We start from the raw sequence: 22,124 nt of genomic DNA on the forward strand, positions 1-22,124 counted from the left end.
GGGCTAGCATCTTTCCTGGGGAAGATGATGTTCATACCCTGGCCCCAGGGCAGGGAAGCAGTTTGGAGCGCTGATAACACAGGAGGGGGGGGGGGGGGGGGGGGGGGGGGAAAGAGATTCCCAAATATAAAGAATATAAAAAATTTCTGGCCCAGGGCACCAGCGCAGGATGAGGCCCAGGTGCTGTGGGGGGAGGCGTTAAAGCCTGCCTTGTTCCAGCCGGCGCGCCGGGGGGGATCCGGCAATGCCCGGCGGAGTCCCACTACCGCATGGCACAGCCAAAGCAAACAGCAGAAAATTTCCTGCCATCTCTCACTCGCCACCTGCCCCCCCCCCCGCCTCCCTGCTGATTCCTTAATCAGAATTAATTGCTTGTTAAAAATTACAGACGCGAGATGACCTGCAAAGAGGTTTTTTGGGCTTGAAGTGCCCCAAATGGGTTAAAGCTGGGCACCGGGGGGGGGGGTTGCAGGGCCAGGGTTTGCTCCCCCCTCAAGCTGCTGCCAGGCGCCTCCGGTCGCGGCTTCTGCCCCGTTTCTGCCCATACAGGTCGGTTTGGGGAAGAAACTCAAACAGCTGAAGCCGGGGGGCACTGGCACATCTGCCAAACGCCACCTTTGTCAACACTGACCTCATAAAAATCCTTCTGCAAGTAAAATATGTGATAAATTTTAAGGGATTTTGGCAAAAAAACGGAGCAACAACACCCTAGGACTTCAAAATAATTCTGGTTTATTCGAGACGAATGTGGTGACAGCCACGGGATAAACCCGCTGGGGACACACGCAGCCCTGGGCTGGGGACAGGCAGCCCACAGAGGTCCAGCCTCGCTCCCTGCCACCATCCTGACCCCAAAAAACTCAAGTTTCAGGTCCCGACGGGATTTGGGATGGCAGCGGCGGATTCCTGCTGCCATCTAGCGTGACTGCATTGCTGTTATTGTTTAATACCTTACTCCTTTCCCCTGACTTTTTTTTTCCTTATTAAAGCTTTCTCCAAGGATTTTGCTGGCCCACCGCTGCCACTGGAGAGCAGCAGCCGATCTTTTGGGCCAGTTAACAGAGTTCACCTGTTTTGCAAACACCCCCAGACCCATTTTTGAGGAACGTTGCGCTGTGTGAAGCCCCTGAGGGGACCGCTCAAGCCACGAAAACCTTGGAGATAAACAAGGAACAAACCCAAGAACAATAACCACAGCTCTGAGAGTTCCCCCCCGCCCCCGTCTTCTAAAACATCACAAGAAAACCAAACAGCTTTAGGAAGTTAGAAGAGAAGGGGGAGATTTTTCCCAGTAACTTTTCCTTCTGTTTCAAACCAAAACTGGGGTCTGGGAGAACAAATCCCCCCTCCTCACTCAGTTTTCCAGGTTCTCGAGCTCATCCATGTCGTCTGGGTCCAGCTGCTTGATCTTGGTCTCTGTAGAAAGGAAAAAAATAACAACTGTCAGTGTTGAGCACACCCAGGTGAAAACCGAGCCCCCGCTGCCCCACGAGCCGGTGTTCCCGAGCCGGAGGGCTCCCGGAGGTGCCCGCTGCGGTATTTCCACTCTGGCATTCAAGCAACAGTCAAATAAACTTGGAAAAAGCACGGCGCAAACTGGATGAAGGGCCGCCGTCATGACAAGGCTGCTAAGAGAGCAGGGGACGCCCCAGGGAGCAGCAGCAAGTCGGGTGGGATATGTTCCCGCTCCCTGCTCCCACCTGGGAAGCGATGGGAGGTGGGGAAGGTGCGTTATCTCGGTCAGGCAGCCCCGGCCCTCGAATCACAACGTCACAGCGTTAAAAAGCCGAAGTCAGGTCGCTGGGAGCTCATCCCCTCCATTCCATACGCTGGAAAGAGCACAGGGAGCTCCTCGGGCTTAATTCTGGCTGCGGCCAGACTCATCCAGCTCCTGGTTACTCAGGCTGCTCATCGCAGGCATCCGGTGCTCCTGCTGCTCGGCAAAAATCTCCGCCAGGTGATGTGGCTCACGTCTTCTCTGCCACACGCTCGTTTGGTGTTTAAATTTAAGGCCGCCAAGAGTTTTCAGCAACTCTGAAGACAAAACTGAGGGAGGGACGTGCTTTTCTGCACGCTAAAAGGTTTTGATAACCATTTTTTTTTCCTAAAAATCACAGGGGAAACAGGGATTTGAAAAGCCACCAGCACAGCCGCATCATCTTGCAAACCCTGTGAAAATCCTCTTGACATTTACAAGTGACAATTGATTTCCCTCGGGAAAGGCCTGTGCGACTTGAGCTGCTGGCTTCTCTCCTGCAGCCAGGGCTGAGCTAAGCCAGGGCACCGGGTCCCCGGGACAAGGATTTGCAGGGTAAAGGCAGGCAAAATGTCTGAAAGAAGGAGAAAAAAAAAAAAAAAAAAAAAATAAAAAAAAAAATGGTGCCAAAGCATCCTGGGTACTGGTAACATCCCTTGCAAGGCACGCACAACCTCCGAGGCTGCTTCTCTAAAAATCTGGCTGCTGGGGGAAAAAAAAAAACAAACAACCAACCCTAGAAGGGTGAGGGGCTGAAAGCGGCACCTGTACCGCGGGGGGCTGAGCCCTGGGGCGAAAAGCAGCCCCAACAAGGTCTGTCTGCAGACGGGAAACGAGCTGGAAGGGGATCACGGGTCCTGAAACTGCCTCCTGGAAAGGTGGATAGGCACGGATACTCACGGAAATGCTCCTCTATCATCTGCACGAGCCCCACGTTCTGGCTTTGCACCATGCTGAAGGCGATGCCCCTCCTCCCAAAGCGTCCCGTTCGCCCGATGCGGTGGAGGTAGGTCTCAAAATCCGGCTCCCTCTCCCGATTCACGGGGAGGCTGAAGTTCACCACGATGGTGACCTGCTGCACGTCGATCCCTGAAAAGTGAGAGAAAGGGGCTGTGGAAAGGGATCGCCTCACCCCGTGGCTCGAGCCCACGCCGCCATCGGAGAGCCAGGGGCCCTGAGGCGCATCTCGCGGCAAGGTGAGGAGCATCAGGTTTTCTGGGGGTACCTCTGGCGCAGACGTTGGTGGCGATGAGGACCTTCTCCTTCCCGTCACGGAAGCGCTGGATGACGCTGGCCCGCTGGGCTACCGTCAGCTCCGCTGTCAGGATGGCCACTTGGTGCCCGTCCTGGCTCATCTCCTTCGACAGCCAGTCCGCGCTCCTCCGCGTCTGGATGCGCAGGGAGGGGCAGGCTGAGGTGGTGCAGCAGCTCTGCTGTCGCGCCGCTCGCTCCCAGCCAACCCTTCACCGATTTTTCCCCCCACTCAAGTCCCCTGCTCCTTCTGCAGGAGCTCCTGGTGCTGGAACACCTCAGAATAAGGCAACACCGATGCGGATGAGCAAGAAGCCTCTTGTTAGGAGGTGCAGTGCAAAGGGCAAGGAAACGGCGCGTTTTCCACGCACTGGTGACTGTGGAAGCCAGGCAAAGGCAGTTGCAATTGGTGGGAGAGATGCTTTTAAAGGCTGCCTTTGCCCCAAGGCTGCCCTTTAAATGCTGACATGTTCCCCACCCCTCTCTGGGGTCTGCTCCGTGAATTGAGGGTCTGGGAAGAAGCCCCCTGTGTCCATACCATAAAACCATTTCTATTATCACTGACTGCAAACGCGTCCATCTTCCCAGGCAGGCTGGGGTGCTTTACCTGGCAGAAGATCATAGCCTGGCCGATGGTGATGCTGCCGTAGACGTTGCAGAGGGCTCTGTACTTCTCCTCCCTGCCCCTGCACACGAAGAAGTACTGCCTGATGTTGCTCAGGGTGAGCTCCTCCTCGCGCAGCTTTATCACGATGGGGTTGGAGACGATTTGCATGGCGAATGCCCGCACGGTATCCCTGAAGGTGGCTGAGAACAGCAGCATCTGGCAGCCCTTGGGTAAAGCTCTGGAGCAGAGAAAAAGGACTTGTCATCCCAGGAGAGCAGCCCGGTGCCCAGATGTACTCATTAGAAACAAAAAAAAGAAAGCTCGATTTAAGCTGACTTTGTGTCCAACAGAAAGGGAACCCAATCCAAGGGGTGTAACAGCCCAAGAGGAAAGGTAAGCGAGATAAAAGTCTTCCTGCGTGTCTAACGGACGCAGTTTCACAGGAAGCTGGATCCCTGGACACACCAGGTCAGGGCCTGCTGATGGGCAGAAGCCGGTTCCCACAGCAGCAAGCCCCCTCCCATCAGAGAGATGCTCTTTTTCACTGCCACTTCAGCTCTTTTGGTGACCGATTCCCTCAAAGCTGAGCAAACGGGGGAAAAAAACAGGGAAGTGGGACACCACCCGTCAGGGATACTCACCTCTGAATACGAATGCTTTGACAGGAGAGGCCCTGCGTGTCGATCATGATGTCAGCTTCATCCAGCACGAACGTGCCGATCTTCTTCATGTCTATGACCTTCTGCTTGAAACACCAATCCAGCATCGTCCCCGGTGTCCCGATGACAATCTGCTCCTGCACCACGGTGCCCTGCCGAACTGCAAGAGGGGAAATGGCATCCGACTGCCTCCAAACACACCACCCTGCTGCTGCTCAAGCGCCTTTTTCCCTTGGCTGTCTCAAATTCTGGCTGCCTAGTGATGCCTTTGAGGGGGCCCATGTGGCAAAGTGGGGCTTGAGATTAAAATGGCAAGAGGGCTGATGCTTCCCTACAGCCTCAGGGGGTGGAAACCAGCCCCACGTGGGAAGGGGGGAGTCTGGGAGCAGCCAGCAATCACGAAGACGACTCCTTAGCAGGAGAGGGGAATATAGACGTTACGTTATTGGCCGTCACGGGGGTCTGCGCGGCTCCTGGCAGCTCAAGGCGCTAAGAGAGGATCCCTGTACTCACTTCATGCTCCCGTTACAGTGCCGGCAGCTCTGCTGGGCGGGACTGGACTCACCTAGGTTTCCCCGGACAGCGTACGTCACCTTGGTGTCAATGCAAAACCGCCCGATTGTCTCGATCACACGCCCAATCTGCAGAGCCAGCTCATAGGTGGGAGCCAAGCAGAGGCACTTGGGGGGAGACAAGAGAGCAGTCAGATGAGAAACGCTGCGTTTAAAAGCCGAGGGGTGGGATGCACCGGGCAGACAACAGGGTATGTCAAAGGGACAGAAAGAAGAGCACAGGCAAATCCCACGCTGCTAAACTCCCTCGAAAGCGCAGAGGGATGGGGTAGGCGGTCACATTTGGAGGTCAGGGAGCTGGGAACACGGTACAGCTCCAAGGGATGCTGGCAGAAAGGAGCTGCTGTAGCTATTTTTAGGGGGAAAATTTGTCTCCTGAAGCACAGTGCAGTTTGTTTCTGCGCCCAACTTTAAAGCCAACTGGTTAAATCACCCTGTACACCTGAAATGAGAGATGTTTAATTGCAGTAACCAGCTCACAAAGCTGATTCTGCACACAGAGAAGTGACTGGGGCTTGTGGGGGGGTTTAAGCCACCGGAATCAAACAGCACTCTCTGCAGTTGCTTTTCTACATTTAAATTCCAGGATATCTAAAGCCTGGTTTAATTTGCTGCTAGCAAGCAAAGGTACCTCCCTTCAGCTGGCACCACGCTTTCTGTCCTGCCTGCTGCTGCAATAGTACCTGGGGGGTTTATTGTCCCCCTCCAGTGGATAAAATCATAGAGACGGGGACAGAACGAGAGCTCTGCCCCCAGACAGCATCTTGAGGACTTGGGCAAACCCCTCCTGCATCAGCTTTCCCTTTCCTATGTTACCTGCGGGTATTTCTCAGCGGCATTAATTCTGCTCAACATCGCCAAGACAAAAGCTGCTGTTTTCCCTGTCCCTGACTGGCTCTGGGCAATCAGATTGTGGGGCCTGCAAGGCAAAGGCTGCTTAGTGGAGCACAAGGGTGGGGTGTCTCCAGGTTCATGTCCCAACACCAGGTATGCCTCAAGGGAGCCGGGGCTCACGCACGTGGCGTGACTACTCACGGGTATGCCAGCATGATCGGCAGAGCCATCCCCTGGATTTTGGATGGTCTGTTGAAGCCCATGTTGTAAATCCCCTGCAAGAGCTCCTTCTTCCTGTAAAAAGGAAAAAAAAAAAAAAAAAAGAAAGAAAAAAAGGCATCAAGAAGGGCCGGTTTGACGAACGATAGTGGCTCTCGTGCTTTGCTGGGCCAGGGGCCGCCATCGACTCACAGGGGCAGCTTTTCAAAGGTTTTGACGGAGAAGAGCGGGGAGCTGGGGTCCTGCTGCAGGATCTCCACGTGGTGGCTGGACTCCACAAGGGACGTGCGGATGAGCTTGTTCAGCAAGGAGGTTTCCGCCAAGTTCACTGGGAAAGGCAGAAAATTTCAAAAAACGGTTTTTGATAAAAAGTCTCACCCCTTTCTGTCAACACAGGGGTCCCCAGCCATCCCCTCTTCACAGACACCAGACACCGCTCAGATCCATGGCTAAGTAGCGAGAAAGGAGGGTGGGCTGCCGCAGAAAGCCCCCAGCACCCCGCTGCCTGCCTCAGTTTCCCCCACCTGCTTCAGGGGAAGGCCCTGGGGGCTGCACTGCAAGGCACAGGGACCCACCTCTGTCCTCCTCTTCATCCTCCTCCTTCTCCTCGCTGTGGCCTGCTGAGGGAGAGGTGGGGGCTGAGGCCCAAGTCCAGCCCCAGGCCCAAGCCCATTCCGAGCCCCAGGCCCAGCCCCAGGCCCATTCCGAGCCACGGCCCCGGCCCCGGCCCCAGCCCCAGCCCCAGGCCCATTCCGAGCCCCAGCCCCAGGCCCAGGCCCATTCCGAGCCACAGCCTCAGGCCTCAGGCCCCAGGCCCAGGCCCATTCCGAGCCACAGCCTCAGGCCTCAGGCCCCAGGCCCAGGCCCAGGCCCATTCCGAGGCCGAGCCCCAGCCCCAGGCCCATTCTGAGCCCCAGGCCCAGGCCCATTCCGAGGCCAAGCCCCAGCCCCATTTCGAGATACAGGCCCAAGCCCAGGCCAAGGCCAGACCCAGGCCCTGGCCCGGGGCTCCCTCCGGCGGGGCCGGCCCTGCCTTACCCCGGCGGTCGAAGGGGTCCCGGCGGCGCGGCGCGGGGAGCTGCGGGGGCGAGAGGCGGCCGTTACGCGGCGGGGCCGGGGCCGAAGCCCCGGGGATGGGGAGCGGGGGGAGCCCCGGCCCGGTGCCCACCCGCCCCGTCCAGCCACCCCCGTGCCGCGCCGCAGCCATGGCCCCTGCCCGCCTTATGAATATTCATGAGAGACGTCAGCGCGCGCCGATGGGGCGGGGTTTGGCGCCCCCTGGCGGCCCGGCGGAGGCACCGGATGAGGCGGGCGCTTCCGGGGCAGCGGCCCCGGCCCCGGCAGCCGCCCGCAGGTAGGCCCGGCCCGGGGCACCGAGACGGCGGGGTGGGGGGCGACGGACAGGGGACCCGCGGAGTGGTGGTGCTGTCCCCCAGGGGGTCCCTGGGGTGCTGGGGGGGCAGAGACACCCCCGCAGCGTGATGGGGGTTCCCGGGGTGGGGCTGTCCCCAGGGTGATAGAGGAGCAGGGGCTCCGTAGGGTTTTGGGGGGTCCCTGGGGGGCAGGGACCTCGCCATAGGGCGGTGGGGGTCCTTGGGGTGGTGGGGACAGGGACCCCGCAGGGCAGGAAGGGTCCCCTGCTGCAGACAGGGACCCTGTAGGGTACCAGTGCTGGTCCCCATGGGGTTTCGGGGGGGTCCCTGGGGTGCTGGGGGGCACAGACCCCTTCGTAGGTGGATGGGTGGTCCGAAGGATGCTGGAGAGTCAGGGACCACTGTACCCTGCAAGGTCCCTGGGGTGCCAGCACCCCCTAAGATGGGGGGGACAGCAGTGTCCCCAAGCTGGCAGGAAGAGGGGGGGGGTCCCCCTGTCCTCCCAGGTTTTGGGGGAGCCCGACGCAGGGCTCAGGGCTGTAGCCATCACCTGCTTCCCATCCTTCCCACGGCCTTTTCCAGCCATCCCACCGCAGTTTCGGGGGGGGCCTTGTCTGCGGGGCCGAGGGGCCAGCAGCCCCCCAGCCTGTCACCCTGCTGCCGCTTCAAGGTGGTTCCCTGCACAGGAGCTGCCAGATTTGCAATCCACCCTGATACCTGAAAAATATAATAATAATTATAATAATATCATCTTAACTTCATCCTAAAGCTCATTTATTTTAAAAACAAGGTAAAATAAGGCAACGGGAGCCGGGAGATTTGTGGCGTGAGGGTCTAGAATAATTAGCATTGACAGGGGTTTCGGAGACATTTTTAATTAACCCACAGAACTACAACAAATCTTTCCACACGCTTTATTAAAGAAAGATATTGCCAAGACACCATAAATAAAACCTCCTTAATAGCTCACACAATCCAGGGGCAATTACGTGCCCCAAATCACCAGACTCATTACATTCTTATTTCTCCTCATACTCAAAGTTTCGCAGACTGCGTGGTTTTTTGGCACCTGCTCCCCATCCCGTCTAATCTTAATTCGGAAAGATGCTCTGGATGCGGCGGCAGGGAGGCGGGGACGTTTTACCCAGGCAGTCCAACAACCCGAGGCGCGGGGTAAAGTTTTAATAACCAGAATTGAACCCACTTGAAACACAAATGGGATTCTCCAAATTATTGAGGATTTTGAGGAAGGAAGAAAAAGTACTCGGGAGAGCGGCACGCATGCACTTAAAAGATGGTTCGTGTGGAGCAGGGCTTTGGGAAACTAGGAGAAGGTGGTTTTTCTGGGGATGAGGCCGTTGGCCAGGTCCCAGCGCACCTCCCAGCGCAGGGCTGCTCTTTTCTTTTCGGTCGGCACGATGTAAGTGTTGGGGATGTAGAGGTGCTGTGGCTTGCTGGGGAGCTCGGGCTTGCAGAGCATCTGCTCCCGGATGCTCCAGCGCAGTTCTTGACGCTGATCCTCCCCCGGGATTCGGAATTTCTCCCATTCTCTTTTATATTCAAAATATTTGGCCACTCGGTCGGTTTTCCCCCCGGTTGCGTCCCAGCAGCTCAAACCGGGGAGGAATGAAGGACTTGGGTTGTTCTGCCACAGCAGTGTACTGAGAAGTGCGAGAGCTCCGGCTCCCGATATCCCCAAGGAGAAAGGGGGGACTGTCCCCACGGGGTAACCAGTATGGGGATTCATTAAGGGAGCTGCTGCTGGTCTCGATTTCCCCCTCGGAGATGCTCTCTTCTGGAGCAGTCCTTGGCTGAAGCATTTTCTGCTTCAGGCTGCAAACCTCGCTCTCCGGCTCGCTGGTCACTGACTCATCAGAGACCTCCACTCCACCGTCAGGTCTGCGCCTCAGCACCTTCCTCTTCATTACCAGCCTCCTGGTTCCCCTCCGGTGCTCAGAAAATGTAGGAGGGGCTGGCTGCACCCCCAAAACGAAGGAGGCCTCAGCGTAGGGATCGTCACGGGGATGTGCCCGCTCCTCACTGCCTCCCTGCTGGGTGTACAGCTGGCTCGGGGCCAGCGTGGCCGCCGGCTGCTCCTCGTCATCCGGAGCGGCCCATCTATACCTGTCCCATCCTGTTGTCTCCTCCATGATTTCTGCCAGTCTGGGTGGATTCTGGAAAAAAAACCAAAAAAACCCCCCACAAACCAACAAACCAGAGTTAATTTCTTGCGGCACATTTGAGCTGGCTAAAGATGTAAAGGGGTCTCTGACTCTCAACTTCTCGGGTTCAGGGGCGTTGATTTAGGTTGTAGTGAATCAGCCAGGGGGGTCTCAGAGCGCTGGCTGCACGGCTAAACCTGCTGCCACCAGCAGAAGGCTCTTTCCCTACGGCACATGGAAACCCAGCACAGCTGTAAAGCCCCCTGAAGCTTTACCTCTGAATTCCTGCTTGAAAACTGCACTAAAATTAACTACACGATTTATAAGTTACTAACAGGACAATGGACAGGCACAGGATGGATTCGGTTTGTTTGCAAGCGCGTGGTAGAGGTATTAATGACTTTCCCCTTGTACCCATTCTTTCAAAAACACAGTATCTAATTGTGATTTAATCTAGGGACGTCCGAGAGGGCGAGTTGTTTCTGCAGAGGAGGAAAATGCTCAGCACGGTGTGTTTCGATGCTTGTTTAGATGTTGGCTGTCATAGCCCAGAGGCTGCTTTGAGTATGGTTATAGTAAACCTCAAAACCTGCGACGAAAAGGGATCCGGACACGGTTTCCACTCACAACACAGATTTTGGATATCTTTATGCCGGGAAGCGGGTTTGAAAAAATGTGAGTTTTATCCGTGCCGTTACGAAATGTCGGAGCAGATGGTGCAGCGAGATGAATGGCAGCCGTTAGCAGGCTGTCTGAAGTGTTGATGCTGGCTGAGCGCGGTGCGAAAATGGAAAGGGCTCCGTGACGGCTCCGCACGGATAGCAAAAGGCTAGCCGGGAACGTGCTGCCACTGCGCCTGGGCTGACAGAGCAGATCTGATCGTGCGGCAGCGGCTGGGGGAAGAGGAGTGATTAAAAAATGAAAAAAAAAATAATAATCAAAAAACCCCAGTTGAGTAAGATAAAGCTGTCCAGATGAAGCCCCCTTGGCCCTTCCCATGCTCTGCTAGGAACACAGAGGGGTTACAAAAATAAAGAATTATTCTGTGGGTGAAATTTTACAGAGGAAGCGTATAGATGTAATAAATGCCACATAAAGCAAAAAAATATTTTCTACTTTCTCTACAGATCCCAAGGAGCTACCAGCAACTAATTAAGGCTTCAAGAAAGTGGCTATGGCCGAGGGGACCGTGGTTACCGATCAAGAGCAACTCCTGAGGAGGGTGCAGGAGCTGGAAGAGGAGGTGAAGCGGCTGCAGGAGAAGCTCCAAGAGGACAAGGGAGGCGCTGGGAGAAGAGAGGCTCCGTCAGCCCCCGGGAAAGCCAAAAAACGCCAACAACGTCCGTTTGATTTTGACGCTTACGGCCGCAGACACGTGGCGCTGAAGATCGCCTACCTGGGCTGGGGCTACCAGGGTTTTGCCAGCCAGGAGAACACCAGCAACACCATCGAAGAGAAACTGTTTGAAGCCTTGAAGAAGACACGGCTGGTAGATGACAGACAGACCTCCAGCTACCACCGCTGCGGGCGGACAGACAAAGGAGTCAGTGCCTTTGGACAGGTCAGGTTCTGCCCCCAGGCTTTGCTGGATTTGTGGGCTCCTGCGTGGGATGGAGATCCGGTGGGATTACTGTCCCACAATGACAAGCCAAGACAGTAGTACAGGTTGGATTTGTTTTTTAAAACCTGTCAGCTTTTAAATCTGGAAGTGAGCCTGGCGATGGCTTCCTGCATGCGGAATGATGATTTTTAGGTGGTCCAAGTGTTGATTAATGCTAGGGATTTTTTTCCATATTAGTGCTAACTTTTTCCCAGGGGCCCGTTTTGAGAGGATAAAATGCCTTTTAGGCTGCAGCTTCCCCAGTAGCTCAGCGCTGCTAAAAAAGGGGAGATGCCCTTTCCTTGGCAGAGCCCTCAGCTGAATAAACTTGCCAACACCCCACAAAAATTTTTTTTCAAAATCCAAGAATTGGATAGCTTCCTGCAAAGTCAGGCAGCTGAATTCCTGCGCAGAAGGGTCTGAGGGGAGCCGCAGCTAGCGGAAGGGAGCGTGGGAGTGGGAGCTGGAGGGAGGGGAGCGAGCCGGCCCGCTTGGTGGGCACGGAGCCATCAGGCTGGCTGAGCCGTGGGGAAAGCACAGCCTTTCCGGCGCCACGATGGTTTCACTGTCGGGCCGGTCTCTCCTTCCCTCCTGGCTCAGGAAGCAGAGCTGGCTTAGTTTTTGCTTTGCCAGGGTGGTTTTGGCTCGGATGGGCAGTCTGCTCTCCTTCACAAGATGAGCCGCATGAAATAAGGGCACAGGTCGCCTTTTCTTGCGCCACTTAAAAGTGCACAGGCACCTGTGGTGTTAATTAACATGTTCCCACACCAGGTTTCCCAGACAGCCAGGCTGTTACTGTGCTGAAGTCATCACCTCCAGCAAAAAAAAATATAAAAAAGTGGCACATTATATCCTAAAAACTGGGACTAAAGTTGAAGCCATTTCGAGACCGTGCAACGTAGGCAGTCTGCAACTTTCTGTTTTATTAAAGGAATCGTAGCATCTGCTAGGAACCTTAGTAAAGGCACTTGCAGCTTTACCCGCAGGAAGGAGTGGTAAGATCGCCTGATTTAAGACACCTTCATCTGTAGGAGATCCTGAATTTATTTCACAGCGGTGTAGGAAGACTTGGCTTAGCACACTGAATACGCCCATCTGCGATCTAATCCTGGCTTCCCTCATTTTGCAGGTGATTTCCCTAGATCTCCGCTCAAACCTGTCAGAGGGGAAGAAGCTAAATGGCCACGAGGGTCAATCAGAAGGCAAAAGCGAGGGGGAAGAGGAGCTCCGCTACACCCATATTCTGAACAGGGTGCTCCCGCCTGACATCAGGGTGCTGGCCTGGGCCCCTGTGGAGCCGGATTTCAGCGCCCGGTTCAGCTGCCTCAAGAGGACGTACCGCTACTTCTTCCCCTGCGCCGACCTAGATGTAGCCCTCATGCACGCCGCAGCCCAGAGGTACGTGGGGACCCACGATTTCCGTAATCTATGTAAAATGGACGTTGCCAACGGAGTGGTCAACTTCCAGAGAACAATCCTCAGCGCTGGAGTAACGTGGGTAGACAGAGGAGAACCTGGGCTGCAGGATCCCTTCCGCCTGTGCCAGTTTGAAGTGACTGGACAGGCGTTCCTGTATCACCAAGTCCGCTGCATGATGGCGATCCTCTTCCTCATCGGCCAGAGGATGGAGAGCCCAGAGATCATCGACGAGCTGCTGGATGTGGAGAAGAACCCCCGAAAACCGCAGTACAGGTACGGAGAGCTTGGGAAAACCTGCCGGGCTGCTTCTCAAGGCGACGGCTGCGTGTGAAGTGCTGCTGGCAAGCCACTTCTCTGCCAGCCTGCGAAGCAGTCTCTCACAATATGGAAGCGAGCTGCCAGCGGCCTCTCCGGGAGATATCTGTAAGGATCTAATTTTTCTTGCTTTTGGGCAAACTTTTGGTGGCTTTAGTCCTTGGTATTTGGTTAAAACTAATTCAGTTTTTACCAGAAAAAAAACCAGAGTTCTGTAAAAGACAGGGCTGGCTTTGGCAGAAAGGCCAGGCTGGCATGCTGTTGCGCAACCTTTTTTTTTTTTTTTTGTCACAGCATCCCTCCAGACAGCGACAGGTAACACCTCCTCTCCTTTTCCCTAGCATGGCAGTCGAGTTTCCCCTCGTCCTGTATGACTGCGAGTTTGAAAACCTTCAGTGGCTCTACGACCGCGAAGTGCAGGAGTTCAACGTTACACACCTACAGCAGCTCTGGGCCAACCACGCAGTCAAAACACAAGTGCTACACAACATGTTACATGGGTTAGATGCTGCTCCCGTGGCTACTGGAAAAAGTAAGGGATGGTTTTGTGGCAGTACCTGGGAATTATGGAGGGATGGGGATAACTGGTTTAGGGGGGGGAAAAAAAAAAAAAAAAAAAAAAGGGAGGGTAATTAAATAGATCATTCAAACCATGGTATTTTTTCAATTATATCACAGGCCCAGGGAACAACACAACTGTTCTGTGGGGAGATATGAAGCCCGTGCTCTGCAATCAGGTCAGCGGCTTCGTGGAAGGCGTTAAGGCCCGCACCTACAAGCCTTTACTGGCCCGCCCCAAGTGCCAGGGGCTGGAGGCCCGCATCCGCCACTTTGTGCGCAGGGGCCGCATCGAAACCCCCCAGGGCCTGCAGGTGGGGGGGGACGGGGACGAGCAGCCCCCCGAGACCAAGAGGTGCCACCACGGTGGTGCCACCGAGCAGCCCCCCAAGCGGGCCTGCATAGGCACCGAGTGATGGTGGCGGGTCACCTCAGCAGACAGGCAGTTGGCTGCTTTGCATTTTTTTTTATCGGGAAAAAAAATAAAAATAAAATTTTTCCAGTGTTATTTTTATAAATTTTAAGAAATGTGGTGGTGTGCTGTGCCCTGGCCTGGGAGGGGGTGGGGGTGCCGCAGCCCCTCAGAGCCGCTCTCCTCACGGCGGGGCGGCCCTGTGGGGTGCTGGGGCCACACCGGGCCGTGGCAGCCAGGGCCCACCCGCCTGCAGCGCCTCCCCACGCCCCCCGGTACCTGCAGGGCCCGGCCGCACTCGTCCGCCCGCCGCGACCGTTACCGGCCACCAACCGTCGCCGGAGTTTAAACAGCCGGGTGGGGGCGGGGCCGTCCCCTGAGGCCCGCCCTTGGGGGCGGCGACATTGGGCAGCGCTGGTGTCACTCGGCTGGCTTTTCCCTTCTGATTGGAGGAGGGGGTTGAAGCGCCGCCTCCGCGCCGCTGCTATTGGCTAGAAGGGGGAAGGGAAAGGAGAAGGGAAGATGGCGGCGGCGAGTGGCAGCGGGTTGCGGCCGTGGTGGCGGCCGGCCGCGGGCCTGGCCCGGGCGGTACGCACCGTCTGTGGCAGCGGGCGGGCGGCGGCGGCGGCGGGGACGGTGCAGGCCGAGCAGCTGGCGGAGCGGCTGCGGGAGAGCAAGCGGGAGAAGCGGGAGGTGAGCGGTGAGCAGTGCCGCGGCCCGGGCGGGCCCTGAGGGGAGAGGGACTGCAGTTCCCGGCATGCACCGCGCCGCTGCCCGGCGGGCGGGGCGGGGCGGGGGGCGGGTCCGTGGGCGGGGGATCTCCGTGGCCAGGCGGTGGGGGGTCTCCGGGGGTGGGCAGCCGGTGGCGGGGGGGGGGGTGTCTCCCTGCCTTCCCGCCCGGGCGGCGGGGGAGATCAGGGTGGGGTTTGTGCGTGGCCACCCGCACGCGTGGCCAAGCGGGATCCCACCGGGCCGGGTGATGGGGGTACATTTCTTTATTATTTACTTTTAAAATAAATATATAAATATCTGTAATGAACAACAAGACAGAAATTGAAAAGCAGAACGTGTTACTTCACCCTTGCGATGCCGAGCACAGCCTTGGGAGAAGGAATACACCCCATAATATGTCCAGCTAAGAAATAACAAGATAAGCTCAAGGAGAACCTAATGATTCAAAGGAGCAAACAGAAAACTACTCCAGCAGTGTGTGAACTCTCCTAATTAGCACACTAAAAGGGGGTCTCGCCAAGAGGAGACCCCCCCCTACTAACAAAGCCCCCTCCCCACAGAACAGGGGAATGCTGTACCTTGAAATGGAGACGTAAGGACCCATGAGAATTAAGTGTCGCTAAATGTAATTGTAAACAATTGTTCAAAGCGCATAGAGTGTTTTAGCGTGCGTTAGGAGGCGTGCTGGCGGTGTGGATTCACCGACTCTGCACAGCCACGCAATAAACAGAGATCTTGGCATGCTGTGTGTGCATCAGCTCTTGCACGCCAGGTGGAGAACCCAGATTTGGGGTGACAGTGGGGTGGGATGGTGGGGACAGCGTCCAGCCTTCATCTCCATAGTGACTGCGCACATGACAGTCCTTCTCAGGAACACCGCTGTGAAGCAAGGAGCGGGAGCAGATGGAAGGCGAGTGAGCTGCTGAAGGTCACGCAGGAGCTTGGCACGAAAACCAGGAGCCATTTATCCTCCACCGACGGCGTTTTGTTCTCTCCCCAGATCCCCAAAGACCCAGTGCAGAGACGGGTCCAGGAACTCACCAGACTGAGCAAGCAGCTGCAGCGGGTTCATCCCAATGTCCTGGCCAAAGTGCTCAAGCAGGAAGCTGTGTACCAAAACGAGGAGATCGTGGTGATCAACAAACCCTACGGCGTTCCCGTGCACGGTGAGGAAAAGCCAGCTATGCCACATTCACACTAATGCCATAGAGTGGGAAATGGAAATGGCTCCGTGGTGATCCTCTGTCTCCATCCTCCCTCCACTGAGGTTTTCCTTCCCAGAGAGGGAAGCGGGGAGTTTGGCACCTCTAGATCACAGCCTTCATCTTGTATTTTGGGGGTAATTTAAGATACGTGGGGAGGTGAACGTATCCCCTCATTGCCTTCCCTGTGGGTTATGCAGGCGGCCCTGGGATCAAGAATTGTATCACTGACGTGCTGCCGATCTTGGCCAAGATGTTGGGGAACATGAAATCTGAACCCCTCCACCTCTGCCACCGGCTGGACAAAGAAACCACGGGTGTGATGGTGCTGGCGCGGAGCAAGGAGGCAGCAGAGAAGATCCGGCTTCTCTTCAAAACTCGTCAGGTGGAGAAGATCTACTGGTAGGAAAGGTTTTCTTGGAGAAGCGGCTTTGAAGGGCCCGTAGGATTTGAGGAGGGGGTGAAGGGAGAGTCACCAGGGTGTGGGGACGTGGGGCTTTGTGGAAGCAGTGGGTGTTTGCTGAATCTTTCCCTCAAGCATCTTTTTATGGGGCTGGGTTGTGGGGAGTGGGGATGCAGGGAGGATTCTCTTCCTGCTGGAGCAACGCCCCACAGACTTCTGGTTTCCCTCTCCAGGGCAATTAGCCTGGGGGACCCAGACCCCACCGAGGGCATCGTGGACATCCCCATCGTGGAGAAGGAGGTGCAGAGCCACCAGTCACACTACAAGGTGAGCCGCATGTCCTCTTGGCTGCCGTTCTGGCCTCGCGCTCCCCTTCCCTGGCAAACCCCTCCTGCCTTCCTGCGGCTCACCCTCTTGCTGCCATTCAGATGACACTGGCCCCCAACTATCGCCTGTCTCCGGAGGATGGGAAGGTGGTGAAAATCCGCAAGAACCGCGATGCCGAAAGCGCTGTGACGCGGTACCGCCTTCTGGCTAGCTCTTCTGCCTGCTCTCTGCTGGAGCTCCAGCCCATCACGGGTGAGGCCTGGCTGGGTGTCCCCTGGGTTGTGTTGGCTGCTGGTTCTGCTTTCTGTGTGGCTCAGCAGCTGAGAGCAGTGCTGGAAGTGGGAACTCGCCGTTAGATACAACTGAAATCCTTTTTGGGCCAAGGCTGTGGCAATAAGCCACCCCAGGGCGATGGTTTGCTGCCGGGCTGCTCTCCGTCTGCCAGCAATTTTGGCACGGCTTTATCCAGTGCTGAGGGTGGCAGGTGGGAGCTGAGGCCTGGCACAGCTGATTGTCACGTTTTTCTTCTTTCCTTTCCCTCCTCAGGGGTGAAGCACCAGATCCGGGTTCACCTGGCCTATGGCTTGGGGTGCCCCATCCTGGGGGATCACAAATATTCGCACTGGAGCAAGTTGGCACCCCAGGTAAGGCAGTCCTGCGTCGGGTGGGCAGCCAGAGCTGGATCCGGGGCTGGGTGGCCCCTTTGTGTCCCCAGCTCCCCACGGACCAGGGTTTTCAAGTCCCAGCTGAAGAGATGGGGTTGTGGAAGGGACATTTTCTGTCCTCACTGCAGAAGCTTCCTGAAATCACATTGAAGAGGCTGAAGCTGAGGCAGAGCAAGGCTCGCCACCTCCCTCTCCACCTGCACGCCTACCGGCTCTCCCTGCCACTGGGCAAGCAGATAGACCTCGTCTGCAAGCCGCCCCTCTTCTTCCAAAAGACTTTGAAGAAACTGGAGCTGGACATCGCTGAAGACTAATGAGAGTGGTACCATGTATCTCCGCATTTCCAGCATGTGGTAGCACTGGGGCCGGCCATTCTGCAGCAGTGTCCACCTTGGAGGCAGCAGTGTGAAGTTCGCAGTCTCTGCTGCTTGCCAGAGACCTCCTGTGTTGGTACTGACGTTTCTGGCTTCAAACCAGGTACCTGCGTATGCTTTTTGCCCTGATTTGGTGCAGAAAAGTGGCTGGGCACGCTGAAGAGCCTCTTGTTGGGACAGATGAGGCGGGGTAGAAACTGGGCTTTGCCCAATCCATGTTTTGAACTTGTCTCTGAGCAATAAAAGATCCAGTTCCTGCTGAGGTAATGGGTTGCGTGTCTCTCTGTGCTCAGGCCAGGTGGATCTTGATCCCTGGGCAGGTTGAGCGAGTGTGGGTGCAGTCCCTCCCGGTCTGAGGGCCATCGCTCGTCCCTCCGGAGCTGTTTAGCAGTCTCTCCCTCCTATCCTGGCTCTCTGCGCTCTGATTTGGAGACTCCCTTCATTTGAAAATCCATTGAAAGTGCAATTTGGCAGCGGCTGTGGGGTTTTCTTGCTGTGCCGAGAGACTGCGCCGGGAGTTCCACTTGGCTTGGCCGAGCAGTGCCGGGGACTCCCTCTGCTCCGTGCTGCCAGCAGTGCCGGTGCGGGTTTCTGGGCACTGACTATGCTGCCGGGAGAAACTTTTCTATCCCATCGCCCTTTCCAATTTCCCCGTCACTTATTTCGAGATCCCATTGTTGGGACGGGATCCCTCTGCCTTAGGAGCTTGCCTTGGAGCCAGATTCCTTCCCCCATTCCCTGAGAGTGGAGAGGCTGAAAAGCTGGGGAACTGCAGCTGATGGTGCGGCTCAGAATCGCAGCCCCCAGTGTTTGGTGTCTCTTGGCCTGTCCCCACCAGCTTGGGGCTGGGCAGCAGGACCTTCTCCAGCCCCTCTGGCTGGTTTGGGTGCTGGAAAGGGCTCTTTGTACCCCACAGGGCTGCTGTGTACCTGGCTGGGGCTTCTTGCCCCTGCCTCCCTGCTCCTCACACAGGGTGAAAATAGCTGGGGGCCCCCACACCCCTCGAATGTGCCTCCAGAAATACATCTGCTGATGAGAGAGGGGCGTAAAACCACCAGGAGCCGGGGAGCGGCTGTGGCTGGGGAGGAATGCTGCCTTCCCAGCCTGGTGCCGCAGCTGCTATTTTTTTTATATTTTTTTTTTTTTCTATTTCAGGGCATGCTATTTGCGAAAAGGCTTCCCCTTGTAATTACGAGTCAATTTAATGTGCCATCTAAGCTGTCATTTACAGCTGCCTGGTACGGAGTGCTTGGCAAGCAATGCCTTCAGCCCTACAAAGCCTCTCCTCAAGCCAGTCACGCCTCAGAGGACACCAAAGCCCCCAGGCAGCAGCAGCAGCAGCAGCAGCAGCAGCAGCAGCAGCAGTCGCCATCATCTCCTCTTCCTCAACAGAAAAATGTCCCTCTCACACACAGCCGCCGAGTACATGCTCTCCGATGCTCTCCTCCCAGATCCTGGCAGTTCCCGAGCCAAGGGCTTGCGGCTGGAGCTGCCGAGCGATCGCCTGCTGAAGTTTGTCACCGTGGGGCTGCCCCTCTTCCTCGTCTCGCTGGCTTTCGCCCGGGAATTCTCTGCCGGTGAGTTGCCCCTTTCTCAACAGGGATCTCCCAGGTCGTGGGCAATTGCCGGTGGCGGTTTGGTTGTCACCGCAAAACCCTCGTGTTTGCATTGGTGTGGTCATCGTCCGAGGTGGGGCAGCCTGGAACTCCTGTTTTAGGAGCCGTTCTGTCCTGGGGGTAGTTATTGATCGTTTTTAATGGATTATTGGTCACTGGGAAAGCCCGGGAACAGCCGTGCTAAACCCCAGGACCGGCGGTGAATCAATGCCCCACTTCAGCTGCTGCCCCCAGCACCTTTGGGTGCCACAGGGTTGTTTCTGAGGAGGAGGGTGCTGGCAGGGCGGCTCGGGGGGTACGTCCCGCTGGGGTTTACGAGGGCAGCGCAGAGGGGGTTGCATTGATGGTGTGTCCCAACCTCAGGCTAAATCTGGCCTCGGCCAACGTCCCGCTGCTGCCCTCGGGGGTTTGGTTTGAAACTGGTTTCTGGCCGGTCTCCAGTTCCCCCCACCGTGTAACCACAGCCGTGCTCAAAGCGTTTGTGTTCGGGAGGTGATGGAAAAGCCCTTGCTGGAAGATGCAGCGGTGGAGAAGGGCAGCTACAAAATGACTGTGAAAAAGGCTTTTTAATTCAAAGCGACGCTTTAGGTGTAATCGCTCTCCTGTAAGGTGTTGTGCACCCATGCTCACACGACCTCGGTGGCCGAGGTTCACCCTTCTCCTCACCCCAGGCTCGCAGATCAGCTGCTTCTCTCCCACCAACTTCACGGGGAAGCAGTCTGCCTATGTCGACACGGCTTGCTGGGACTCCCTCATCCACCACGGCTTTGATGACGAGGGACACACTGTCACCAAGTCCCTCTGGGCTCTCAAGGTATGGCTCAGGCTCGCGTCTAGGTGCCCACAGGTCCCACCTGGGTGCCCAGCAGAGGTGAAGCGGTTCCGCACCACTCAACACCCGCTTGTCTCCTTTGCCCAGGTCTTCCCCTACTCGCTGCTGGTGGTGGCAGTGCTCATGTACATGCCTTACCTGCTGTGGCGTTATGCGGCTGCTCCTGCCCTCCACTCCGACCTCCTCTTCATCATCGATGAGCTGGACAAATCCTACAACCGCTCCGTGCGCCTGGTGCAGCACATGAGGAAGGTCCAGCAGGCCAGCACTGAGCCCGAGCGGTTCTGGGAGGAGTATGAGAGGTGAGACCGCTGGGCAGCCTTGGCTGGTCCCCGCGTCCCTCTGAAGGTCCCTCCACGTGGTGGTGTGGCTGTGGCCACATTCAGGATGGATTTTGGTGAAGTGACTCGGTTTGGGGGGTGGCTCTAATTCCCCGCTGCGTCCCCTCTGTCCCCAGGGCCCGTCGGGAGAGGTATTTTGAGTTCCCGCTGCTAGAGCGCTACCTTACCTGCAAGCAGCACACCCACTCCCTGGTGTTCATCTACATCCTGAGGAACCTGCTTCTGCTCTTGTTCTTGGCTGCCACCTGCCTCTACCTGGTCTTCCTCCACCTCAACATCTTCTTCCAGGACGAGTTCAGCTGCTCCATCAAAACGGGGCTGCTCCAGGCGGAGCCCCACATCCCCCGGCTCATCCCCTGCAAGCTGGTCTTCTTCTCCGTCTTCCAGCTCATCAGCCTCTCGATTGGCGGCGTCTACGTCCTCCTCATACCCGTCGTCATCTACAACGCCCTGCAGCTCTGCCAGTGGGACAAGGGGCTGCTCTCTGTCTACGAGATGCTGCCGGCTTTTGACCTCCTCAGCCGCAAGATGCTCACCTGCCCCATCAACGACCTCAACATCATCCTCCTCTTCCTTCGGGCCAACATCTCCGAGCTGACCTCCTTCAGCCGCCTCAACGCTGTGAGCGCCTTGAGGGAAGCCACCGCCAACAAGGAGGACATCGACACTGTCATCGACTTCATGACGCTGCTGGCTGGGCTGGAGACCACCAAGCCCAAACACCAAGCTTGTGCCCCCGAGCCCGACGGCAGCATGCCCCTCTCCAACGGCGGGGTCCTAGGTAGGCTTTTTTGGTAGAGGACACTTCTTTGCTCTCCTCTTGGCTCCTGCGCCGCCAGATCCCAGCCCAGGGATCAGGCTGGATCCATCCACTGTGGCCCTAACCCCTTTGCCAAGACCTTAAGGGTTTGGGGGAGAGCTGGGGGGCTGCTGGGGGTCACCGGGAGGGCCAGCGGCTCTGTTTGCAGCTGGGGATGGGTTCTGGCAGCCGGGATGCGATGCTGATGCTACTGCGAGTTCATGTGTGGGCAGGAGTTGCTATAGGAACAGAAAGCAGAGAGCTTGCCGCTTAAATCCAAGCTCTGGGCAAACTGGGGGGCCGGGAGGGTCCCCGTTTTTGGCAGAGAGAGCAGGCCAGCTTGCTGGGAGTGGGGTTGGGAGCTTGAAACCCTGGAGGGCTGATGCCAAGGATGCTGTGCCTGCCCCCTGCTCCTGTTAGCACAGCACCAGTGGGCACAGTGGTGCTGCGTGGGGAGATGGAGACAGGGCTCTGGGGTGGAGCTGCATCCCCTGGGGCCTGCATGCAGCCTCCCTGGGCACCGCTGCTCCTCTCCCACATGCTTTGGGGTTTTGGGGAGCAGGGGGTGCCTCCTTTGTACTCTCACAGGGATCCCCGACCCCCCCCAGCAGCGGTTTCTAGGCTCTGTGAGACAGCTCATCCCTGGCATGATGAGCCAGGAGGCCTGGGCTCCTTTCCTGGCTGTGAATACACCGGCTGAGGGCTGCGGTTTAAAAAACAAAACAACCCAGACTGAGCTGTATTTAGCATCCTCGTTGGCATGGCAACCACGGGGCTAGCACAACTGGCGCTCGGGCTGGTCACACGGTGGTGGAGAAAGCCCAAGATCCCAGTTTGCGATCACCCAGTTAATTAACTTCCTTCTCTTTCCCCCTGGCCTAGAAATGAAGCCTGGAGTGGAAGCGATGGGAAAAGCCTCCCGGGACTCGCTTGGCTCTGCCTGACCCCAAGAGCAGGCAGCTGGCAGGGTGGCTGGGATCCTGGGATCCACTTTGATCCGCTTTCTTGTTGCTGGCATTGCTGGAGCACAATAAACTGGTTTTGATACGAGCCTGGTGGGGGTGACATCTGTAACGTGGCAGCGGTGGCTGGGCTG

At 56.8% G+C, this 22,124-nt stretch overlaps 5 protein-coding genes across 9 annotated transcripts; 3 read left to right on the forward strand and 2 right to left on the reverse strand.

The window, feature by feature from the left end:
- Nucleotides 1–715: 715 nt before the first annotated feature.
- On the reverse strand, nt 716–7,120 carry DDX25 (DEAD-box helicase 25). Of its 4 annotated transcripts, XM_055819539.1 has the most exons (12): nt 7,067–7,081; nt 6,937–6,976; nt 6,474–6,518; nt 6,091–6,226; nt 5,881–5,973; nt 5,662–5,764; nt 4,839–4,953; nt 4,256–4,433; nt 3,615–3,852; nt 2,982–3,144; nt 2,657–2,845; nt 716–1,416 (listed from the first exon to the last, which is right to left on the reverse strand). In XM_055819539.1, the coding sequence occupies exons 5-12, from the start codon at nt 5,940–5,942 to the stop codon at nt 1,355–1,357; spliced, it is 1,110 nt and encodes a 369-aa protein (XP_055675514.1). In that variant the 5' UTR covers nt 5,943–5,973; nt 6,091–6,226; nt 6,474–6,518; nt 6,937–6,976; nt 7,067–7,081; the 3' UTR covers nt 716–1,354. The 4 variants fall into 4 exon arrangements, with proteins under 4 accessions (XP_055675514.1, XP_055675511.1, XP_055675510.1 ...); XM_055819536.1 differs by having other exon boundaries at nt 6,474–6,515; nt 6,937–7,120; XM_055819535.1 differs by having other exon boundaries at nt 6,937–7,120.
- Nucleotides 7,121–7,178: 58 nt separating this feature from the next.
- Nucleotides 7,179–14,198, forward strand: PUS3 (pseudouridine synthase 3). Its single transcript, XM_055819540.1, has 5 exons — nt 7,179–7,252; nt 10,561–10,994; nt 12,163–12,725; nt 13,109–13,299; nt 13,446–14,198. The coding sequence occupies exons 2-5, from the start codon at nt 10,608–10,610 to the stop codon at nt 13,739–13,741; spliced, it is 1,437 nt and encodes a 478-aa protein (XP_055675515.1). The 5' UTR covers nt 7,179–7,252; nt 10,561–10,607; the 3' UTR covers nt 13,742–14,198.
- Nucleotides 8,170–14,462, reverse strand: HYLS1 (HYLS1 centriolar and ciliogenesis associated). The gene is given in 3 exon segments (XM_055819544.1): nt 8,170–8,862; nt 8,864–9,445; nt 14,334–14,462. Coding segments are annotated over 2 exon segments (825 nt in total). The 5' UTR covers nt 9,422–9,445; nt 14,334–14,462; the 3' UTR covers nt 8,170–8,595.
- On the forward strand, nt 14,242–17,702 carry RPUSD4 (RNA pseudouridine synthase D4). Its single transcript, XM_055819543.1, has 7 exons — nt 14,242–14,430; nt 15,470–15,635; nt 15,872–16,073; nt 16,308–16,401; nt 16,503–16,653; nt 16,948–17,045; nt 17,195–17,702. The coding sequence occupies exons 1-7, from the start codon at nt 14,260–14,262 to the stop codon at nt 17,378–17,380; spliced, it is 1,068 nt and encodes a 355-aa protein (XP_055675518.1). The 5' UTR covers nt 14,242–14,259; the 3' UTR covers nt 17,381–17,702.
- PANX3 (pannexin 3) lies at nt 17,403–22,078 on the forward strand. Of its 2 annotated transcripts, none has more exons than XM_027794571.2 (6): nt 17,403–17,543; nt 18,596–19,017; nt 19,645–19,870; nt 19,976–20,190; nt 20,346–21,010; nt 21,911–22,078. In XM_027794571.2, exons 2-6 carry the CDS (start codon nt 18,599–18,601, stop codon nt 21,970–21,972), a joined length of 1,587 nt encoding a protein of 528 aa, XP_027650372.2. In that variant the 5' UTR covers nt 17,403–17,543; nt 18,596–18,598; the 3' UTR covers nt 21,973–22,078. The 2 variants fall into 2 exon arrangements, with proteins under 2 accessions (XP_027650372.2, XP_027650373.2); XM_027794572.2 differs by having other exon boundaries at nt 19,728–19,870.
- The last annotated feature ends 46 nt before the right edge of the window (nt 22,079–22,124 follow it).

The sequence above is a fragment of the Falco peregrinus genome, chromosome 15 (genome assembly GCF_023634155.1).
Source record: "Falco peregrinus isolate bFalPer1 chromosome 15, bFalPer1.pri, whole genome shotgun sequence".
NCBI classification, from domain to species: domain Eukaryota; kingdom Metazoa; phylum Chordata; class Aves; order Falconiformes; family Falconidae; genus Falco; species Falco peregrinus.